Genomic DNA, 9,868 nt, shown 5'->3' with positions numbered 1-9,868 from the left:
GTCGGTTTAAGCTTTCATTCTCATTCGGCTTGTCCTTCGATAAACTACGAGGTAGAGAACCGAGAAGTAATTTCAAGGCCCGAGCGGGGCGGGGGCGGAGGGTTAGCACATGAATGGCTAGATAACTCCGCTTCATCCCCGCAATCGCTAGAATATTGATCGGGTTAGTTTTCGACAGTACTCTGTAGGTGAGGTTACCGGGAAAGGGGTGATGGGGTTAACGGTCCGTAGATAGTTCGGGGTACGCACCGAAATATTTCTACATTTATAATACTTGACTTTGGCCTGTGCGGTATCAGGGATACCTCACTAAGAATTTGAGTCTCTGAAGGAAACCCCCCGGGGCTGCCTTAATCTCCCATGTTTACTCGTTTCATTCTCCTCGGCCAACAGGAAGACCAGGCACAAGGTCACCTTGTCTCTTCTTTAGTCTCCTCTCCTCGTAGATCCATTCTCAAATAATCAACTATTAGTGATAGGGATCCCTAGTGCTTCCCCCTATAGATAGTGCTCGGAACGGATCATGGCCCGGACGACAATCCACAATTGAGAAGATCTGGAATCTACCAAGGCGCATAGGCCTTCCCAAAAGAGCAAATCTTACTTTTAGATATGCTAATGCGTGAAACCAGGACCCTGTCTTTGCCCCACGTCTATTTGGCTGGTGGCAGGGTGCCTCATTGACAAGAACAGTATAGATACAGTACCGGTAAGGTGTCTCGACTGTTGAAGGTAGCCTGCAACTGTCAGTAGAGATTGATGGGAGTTCTCTCGCCAAAATGGGATTTTATTCCTAGCCGCAATCGGTTTTAGGTCAAAGGATCCTCCAGTTTCCTGTCATAATTTCACAATTTTATTCAAGATGTTTGCTTCATTATTTCGGATTGCGGATATTGGGCCTGAAATTTATATTAAGGAAGCCAACAAGCTCCCAGACCCCCCCCAAAGAAGAAAAAAAACCCAATTCAAATCCACAGACTTACCCCAGCAATTGCGTATTGACCCTGAGCTTTTGGTATACAACACAACGCTAGCGCTGTAGACATCCTACTCATACTTGAAGAAATTTCCTCTCCTAGGGCGCATGCGATCAGTCGGCTTCCACACCAATCTTAAAAACGATTGCAAAATGGGATAGCCCGATATCCCACTACCTCCCCGCATTCTTAACTTCTGACTTTGAAAAGTTTCTGCCCTCGGGGACTCAAAAACCCGTAACCTCCGGAACGGCAAACAAGAGGGCCCTTGAAAATTCACCTAGTTAATGAATTTAGAATGACAGAAATCTGGGTTTGATTCCGCTCGCAAACGTACCCAACACTGCCAAGGACAATACCCCTATCGCACCATGATCTTTAGTCTTCGAGATCCACATCGGAGTCTGAGTCTTCCTTGTAATTGATGTTATCTTTTTTCACGTCTCGCATGCTTCTTCGGGTGCCTGGTCTCGGTTGTTTCCGTACTTTCTCTGGTAGTCGCTTCTCCTTGGCTTTTGGTGCCAGATCTAGCTTTACTGCTTCGACAACTGCTGGCTTTTTCTGGCTACTGCTTGTTGGTAAAATGGTCGTAGGGGGGACGTCGGGGCCCCCAGTACGGCTCGGTGGAGTAGGAGCACAAATGTCCCCGGTAGGCTTGGGAGTAAAAAACGAGAGCAAGGTTTGCTGCTGCGACTTTTTAACCGGCTGGGCTGCGGCCTTCGTCCTTGAGGCCGAAGTTGAGGCTACGGAAGACGATCTCTCGTTTCCTTTACCAATAGGCTTTCCCGATTTCCCGTGGGTCCCTGCTCCTCTTGTCTCCCACCATTTAATGCCGCCTTCATTGAGCCCTGCCACGTGTGAGGTGGGCTTTATGCTCTTTCCCACCGGCCCGCTACTATCCTGAGACCTAGATCTCATCAAACTGAGATCCTGTACTCGAATGCAGTCCTCTTCCTCAGGGTCAGTCACTATCCGATTTGCTGACCTCAGCGAATATCCCCAGTCTGCGGTTTTCTCCTTCGTCTCTTGTGCCTTGGGTGTCGGGGTTGACCCTCTAGACTCGCTTCTTGTCCTTTTCGACCCCGCCCTCCGTCGCAGGCTTCTCGTTCTCCCAGTGGTTCTTTCTGCAGGGGTTGTTGAGGCTGTTGGTGGGGGGACGACGGCATCACCAGTGACCACCGCGTCAACACCAAATGAACCAAGGGCGTGCTCAAACGGTTCAATAAGTCTTTGGATGAGAATCTCGCGATTATCCCAGCATTTCCGACACTTGATGTCGCGATCTGTACCAAAATCAAGGCAAGACTTATCGTGACCGCATTCAGAAAGCTGTGGAGTTTGAGTCTCCCCACCTCTTGATCTAAGTCCCGCTGTCATGGCCACTCAAAAGACGGGGATTATAAGTGCGTGAAAGAGTTATATAATCTTTGATTTGTTTTCTCCGCCCGCGGTATCTGTACCGCCTGCGGATGCTGTTGAGCGGTCGCCTCCTATCAATCACCGTATTGTCGTCTCCCGGAACCGGGCTGAAATTATGAAACTCACCGTATGAAAGAAAAATGAAGTCGATGAGAAGCTATCCAGATGGCGTGGCTTTCAAAAATGCACTAGAGTCCTCTAGTTAGATATAGCACCCCGTAGCGGGAAACATGGGCTCTCACATTACTATAGTAGTCTCTATAACTGTTTATCCGAGAACGACGCGGATGGTGATGGAGATGAATGAGGACGGCCGGGAGTTTAGATGTTCAGGGAGAAAGGTAAGAAAAGAGTTGCCTTTTCAAGGTTCTCCAACCACCGAATTTATAGGGGATCTCGTGAGTCTTCACTTCCACAAGAAAATCTACGCAGCGATAGATAATTGGACACGTCGGAGTTCTTAATTCTTCACATCCTGGAAAAATTAAATGTCATTGGAAGCTTCATATCGCATTCATACGGACATGCGGGGGAGTTTCGACACAAGTTCTCGTTACGACACAGCTGTGCTCCAGCCAACAGAACTGTCTCGCGGACTGTCAACTTCTCCGGAACGCACAGTCCACAAAGCAGTGGTAACGGGAGCTCAGAGCGAACCCCTGGAACAATATCAACCAGCGGCGATGCAATTAAAAGGGTGCCACGGTAATTGATCCTCTCGTTCGATATTTATTCCCTCTGGCTGGGTTTCGAATAGACAAGCGTAGGGTTAGGTTTGGATTGGCCTCACGACGATCGTTTTTTTCATTCCCCTTCTCGATATCCTCCAAACAGTTTATGAAATCTATTCCACTACCCGAGTACACATTTGTGGGAAATTGCTGTTGGCCGGGAGAATAAATAATGAGGTCCAATAGCCGTTTATTTCTCCTGATCTCGTGCGAGCTTCTCCACCGAAGCCACCTTATCTTGCATAGTTTGTTGTTTATCGGTCCTGTGTCAAACCATCAGCAACACATGTTCGGGGTAAGGAGGAGAACCAAGTTAACCTGCTTCCTATACGGATATCGGTGTGCACCCTCGAGATACCCTGTGCATGGAGCATAGAATGAGCCTGGCCAATCACCCGAGTAACATCCTCCCAGGAGCCCTCTGCGATGCAGGATCAGAATCAGCTGGGGAACCACCGGAAACTCCAAAGTTGATTGTCAAGGACCCGGGAAAGGAAGCCCTCTTCTAATAACTAACCGACGGTCGTCCCCGCACTGTGCATATGGTAATTTAGTCCACTCTTCTTCAAAAGCCGCTGAACGTCCGCAACATGTTTTGAAACCGAAGTATCCGCAGTCCCAATCTTTGGCATCCTCATCAGCAACCGCACGTGTTCCCCCCAAAATTGATAGAAGAGAGCCTACTGGAATCAAGCAGAAATCGGCATAAACTGCGACGGGGGTCCCAATGGTCTGTGGCTCCTGATTCGAAGGGCTCGCCATGTTTGCCGCCGGACTGTGCTATGTGGTCGTTATCAAGAGGGAGAGGACTAGCTGGGGGTGAGGGGGAGCGTTGGGATGTTGTGTGATGTGATAAATATGGTATTTCCATTCCAGAGCTAGAATGAGGGATCAACAGAGGTTGGATTCTGATGCTTCCGAGATAGTTCATGTACCCAATTTATAATAAACTTAAGTTTCACCTACCTACCTCCAAGTGACAGACAGCAGAAAGAGAATACAACATGGCAATTTCTTTGTCTGGTTAACTGCGCTCTATTCTGCAAAATGTCACCGCTATACCCATGACGCCGACGCTTACACAGTACATACCCTGCCGTATAATCGGCGCCTCATGAAACGATAAGGCATTGAACCCCACCCCCGCCAAAATGGAAATTCGGGGTATGTGGCGCATGGCGCTCTTGATGCTAAAAAAAAACAGTCACAATGACTTATGGAGATCATTATCGATGCAATTAGCGCTCTCCGCCACTCGAAGAGAGATGTATCACGGAGGTTATCGAGGATTGGTTATGATTAAGTTAATCATGATATTACCCTCGTCGGAACGGACGATTTAGATATTGGCACCTCAGGGATTTCGGTGGCGGATTGTGGGTTTTGATTTCGGGGTCGAGCATTTATCCGTGTGATTTCTCGTCGAATCTGCCACCGGCTCAGATGCTGGGTCTTGGGGTAGGTAGGTATCGAACCCTTGTTAAGCTACCCTGTAACGTTTCCGACGAGAAAACCTACCGGTATTCTATACTCGAGTACCAGCCGATCCCGTGCCCTTCCAACAGAATACCAGCAACGTTTTTTTAACCCAGCAAAAAAAAAAAAAGTTTCAAGCAGGATCAGTAAGACAACACCAATTAGTTAGACTTCACACTATAATGATATGACAAAGTAAAGTAAAACAAAGGAAGGAAAGCCTTCTGTAGCACAAAAAGGGTAAGGGAAATGGTGAAAGATGTCACTTATTTTATTTTTTATTTTACATGTTTTGTAGAATTTAAATTAATAAACAAAAAGGAGAAATTTTGTTTGGAATCAAAGAGGAATGAAGAATAAAATCTGGTTAGATTAACAATGATAGACAATTAAGGCCCGAATCCTCTTCAAAAGATTCCAACATATTATATCTAGTTGTAATTCAATCTAAACAAGGAAAGGTACACTAGAAACACATGTCAAATTTGTAATTCTACATATGTAACTAATTACCATAAAGGTTAAGCCACTTACAATTTGTTTTTTACCAAATTCTATATAACTCTCTTGAGTATTAAACCTTGGGCTTCAGGTTTGTATATAGTTATTGCTCAGGAAAGTGTAATAAATAGGTGTTATAAGTAAAGCAAGTCAAAATAAGATATATTCATACCAGAGTTAACGAGTCTTGTCATGGAAGTACTATGTGCAATTACTTCAGTCTTCTTTGATATAGTGATTGTCTCATAGTTGTCTCCTGTTGCTTAAGGAAATACTCCTATTTTCTTAAGTACTCTAACAGCAATTATTATTCATTTATACCTGTTATATCTTTCCTGTAAGAGAGATATATGAGACATGGATATAAAGTAGTATTTTGTAATGATCCCCCTTTAGAGAGTTAGTTCTTGGAGACAGGAAATAATACTTTGCTTCTTTGCTGTATGATAGCTCTTGGGCCTATATCTAAGTAACTAATAGTACAAGACCTATGTCTTCTATTAGTAACGCCTATCATAAGCTTTCTCTAACTCTACCTCGTGTAGAGTATTCTCGTTATAATAGTAATAAGGGTTGTGATAATGATAAAGAGTGTAAAGGTATTTTGTATTGGTTAAAGTTATAAGTAGGAAAAGTGCTTAGAATTCAATCTAATTTTATTTATACTAGTTCTGCCAACAATGGAATACAAACAGTCTCCCCCACATCCTATAAAGTAAACTATCTAAAATATACTACCGTGGACCACTCCACCTCGGAACCACTCCTCTTAAACTTAAATTCAAGAAATCACTACTTATGTGGGCTCACGAGCGCTCACAATGACTCGTGCTACTCCGATTTATATGTCTTCCCACCCTGCTACCCAACTACTATCTCATATCCTCACCCCTATCTGCTGCGAACACATTCTATCCTACATACTGAACAAAGGAAAAATATGGTCTGTTCTAACATCTCTCCGTCCTGTTAGGCTGAGACAACTTGATAGACTTCAGAGTTGTCTAGGCCAATCAAGATTTGTTTCTGTAGACAGAGATTGTCTAAGAAGGCTTGAACTTTACTCATTTCATTTATGACTACTAAGAGCAAAGTAAATAGGTAAAGCAGAATAGAATTGTGAAGATAATATTGTAATGTTAAGTTCTCTTCTCGATTGCTAGATGATGTTTAAAAGCTTGGAAGGCACTTTAATATTTATATTTCACGTCTGAGTGTTCATGGACTCCATCTATTTATTATACTACTATGTACCTCTCTGATTATAACTTGTAACATTGGGTATTCTTCAAGGTATGAACAACCAGAGATTCTGAAAATCACTACACTATCTTCGATAATTGCAATATAGCTAACTGGGAATCATCCTGTTCCCAATAGTAATTATTCAATTGTCAGAGTCTTTAGACTTATAGACTAGGTCTCAAGTCGAACAGAGTTGGCCCCAATTGTCTCCATCATTAATAAATTGATCTATTTCATCTGCAGGTTGTATCTGCCAAGGTAGTCGAAATTGTAATCTTTCTAGGTTGCCTGACTTTAAACCTTCATAACTCTTTATCCAACTAATAGATATCTTCTAGAGAACTCCCTACTCATTTGCAGGAAGCTATTCTACCGGATTGAGAGACAATGCCTCAGTTGGCAATCCTTGGTTGCTCTGAATAACGGGATTTCAATTGCCATTCTAGTATTGGGAGTTATCTCTGCAGCTACAACATATTTTGAAACCTGGTTGTAATATTCTATGAAGTCCATTAACTTCCATAGTAGTATCTCTCAGAGTTTTAGACTCTTCTGGATATTGCAGAGTGGGTGTGGATATATTGGTTACATATTCAGATTCTTTATTATTCAATACTATCTCTTCATGCAAAAACCTCCTGTTACCTATGGCCCATGCCAAAGATGTCATATCTTTGAAGCCTAGTAGCATTTTGGGTAGTTGGCAGACTTACTCCATCTTACTTCCCTGACCTGGCTGAACATTTTCTCTCATATATCTAGTAAACAGGATCCGGTCAGACAGATGACTGTAACGTATAAGATGTTATTCACACATCTTCAATCGTGTAACATTATAGTCACAAGATGCAACTAAGCTTGATATGTACAGGGAATTGCAGCCCTATAAGAGGGGCCGGAGCAGGGTGTTGGAAACCGTGGATTCTGATTTCGAGAGAGGTTACCTTACTTAGTGAGGTTCCTAGGTATTGGATCCTAGTATTCCTAACATGTACTCCCTCTTCTTAAGGGTTCTCCTCAAGTGCCTTTTTGGATACATTAAAAATAAAAAAATAAAATTAAATCAATTAATTATTAAACCTTAAACCTGAATTCCTTTAGGACCCGATGAGAACAGGTTCAAAAACCTTCTGCGTTTGCTCGGCTACTGTAGGAAAAACCTTTCCTCTTCATTTTTCCACTGCCTACTGTGGCATTGGCAGATTATCACGGTGGAATTCTCCTACCATTTCTCTTGCATTGTTCATACCTGTGACAGGTTCCCAGGTATTCTCGTCTTCAGAGCAGCCATGCCATTTAATAAAGTACCATAGGTCACATACCTCACAGTAGTAACCTTATACTGTCTTTCGGTAAAAGCATATCTTGCTTCTTATGACTTTCTCTATTTTTCATTGTAAGTGGCACTCAATATCTTCAGGCTTCCTAGGAGGTTGTTGTAAGTCCATGCATATCGATTCCCTGTAAAGTTCTATAGAGATATATGGAACACTGGATGTACATTCCATCAATCTAAAATATTAAGCTTATAGACATGATTTCCTCGTTTCTCCACGATCACGAATGGTGTATATAATTTTAGACTAAGTTTGTTTGACTTTCACAGTGTATGAATGTTCTTTACCTTTAACATTACTTCATTGCCAATTTTGAACTCCGGTTGTTGCTTGGCCTTACTATTATAGTATTTGACTTTAGCTTCTTGTATCTGTTAGAGTGATTGCCTTCCTTGCTTGTGAATCACTTTCATCGAGTTTGTCTAAAGTGTGGCTCCTGGATTTTATCTCTTGTACTCCTTCATCTATTCAGTCTGTGGATGAAATCCATTGTTTGCATAGAAAGGAGTCATTCCATGTGTATTGGTTGCAGAGATATTGTAATCATGTTCAGCTAGGGGTAGCAATTGGTACCGTTCAGCCTGATCATAATTGATAAAACTTCATAAGTATCCTTCCAGCACTTGGTTTGTTTACTCAGTTTGTCTGTTTGTCTATAGATAGTATACAGTAGATATCTTCTTTTTTAAGTTTAATGTTTTACACAGCAATTCCTAAAATTCTCCAGCAAACTTCAAATTCATATTGGAGACAATTTCTGTTTGTAAGCCATTTAGCTTCTATATTTTCTTAAAAAGACTGTAGCCCTGTCCTTTGTAGTTGCTGCCCCTTTTAATCCAATGAAGTGGGTCATTTTTGTAAACTGGTCAACTACTACAATAACTTAGGTACAATCCTGACATTGTGGTAACTGCATAATAAAGTTAATGGAAATTGATGTTTATACTGTATAGGGTATTGACAGACATTGTAGTAGATCATAATTCACCTGTTGTGAGCATTTGTTGTGTTGACAATCATCACATGACCATATGTAATTGTTTACCTAATCTGCCAAGCCTTTCCAGTAGAGGTCTCTTATAATTATCTTAAGGGTTTTTTCTTGTCCGAAGTGTCTTGCTATCTTAGCATCATGATACCCTTTAGCTATTGTTCTTTACAGGTCATGGTCTTTTGGTACAAATAGTCTCTGCTTGTAGTAAAGTAACTCGTCGGATAGAGTCTAGTCTTTTGACAAAGGTTTGCCATTATCTCGCAGTTTTTCCCACTTATTTATTCTTTTAAGCCATTCTCTATCCTCTGGAAAGGCTTTTAGGATTGGCTCCAAGAATTCATGATTGAAATTCTTCAATGCCTTGTGAGCTTGTATAGCACTAGTTATGAGAGTTTGCTCAGGTACTTCAGCTACCTCATACTGGTATATATTCTGGTCTATTGATGCATGTAGCAGGCTAATTATGGGTTCCTGTTTTCAGATAGTTATAGCTCTTATTGCAATGTCTGTACTGCTGAATCACAATGTGCCTCATTCGGTATCTTCTTGGTTGTCTATTTTTATCATATCCACGGTATTAATTTTTTCTATTACTATCTGAACAATTTGATTGTCAGCTTTAATATGACGGTCTGTATCTTGATAGTTGAATAGTAACACTTTGAGTTTACAGGTATAATCTGTATCGATTATGCTGGTACATTAGAAATACTGCTTTTGACTGCTAATCCTCTTCTAGGAGCAACACTCCAATTGGTTCTAGGTAGTCTGATTGTAATACTAGTCCCAACAATTAACTATTTCTGTACCAGGACTATATCTTCCTGCATAGAGCAGAGATTGTAGTCTGCTGTCATCCTTGAACCTTTTGTTAGTAACCCTGCTCTTATGTCTTACCATTTTACTCAAATCAGGAAATTAGAGTTATTCTAATTTCCTGTTTTCTGTATGTCACCTGTGCTTATATCATCTACTGTATGACTCATTATTAGGTATATTTGAATTTCTCCATCTACAGTTCTCGTTACTAAATTGACTTGAAAATGTCCAGGTTTCAATATTACTTGTTTAAGATATGCAGCTCCCTTCTCACAATGGTACTCCAATCATTGATTGAGTGTATCAGGTTTGGCCCCTCTTGTACCCCACCGGTCTAACCCTTCTTGGTAAGTCATATTCGCCGTAGGG

The 9,868-nt window shown here is 41.8% G+C and overlaps 1 protein-coding gene; it reads right to left on the bottom strand.

Annotated features, from left to right (window-relative positions):
• Nucleotides 1-1,634: 1,634 nt before the first annotated feature.
• On the bottom strand, nt 1,635-3,889 carry GSTUM_00004207001 (uncharacterized protein; the record flags this gene model as incomplete). XM_002835251.2 has 5 exons in its annotated part: nt 1,635-2,584; nt 2,639-3,390; nt 3,446-3,548; nt 3,645-3,750; nt 3,812-3,889. The coding sequence occupies 4 exons, from the start codon at nt 3,887-3,889 to the stop codon at nt 3,318-3,320; spliced, it is 360 nt and encodes a 119-aa protein (XP_002835297.1). The 3' UTR covers nt 1,635-2,584; nt 2,639-3,317.
• Between the last annotated feature and the right edge of the window lie 5,979 nt (nt 3,890-9,868).

This window comes from Tuber melanosporum, assembly GCF_000151645.1.
Source record: "Tuber melanosporum whole genome shotgun sequence assembly, scaffold_100, strain Mel28".
NCBI classification, from domain to species: Eukaryota; Fungi; Ascomycota; class Pezizomycetes; order Pezizales; family Tuberaceae; genus Tuber; species Tuber melanosporum.
The sequence above is the reverse complement of the archived record's forward strand: the minus strand, read 5'-3'. Positions and strand labels throughout refer to the sequence as shown.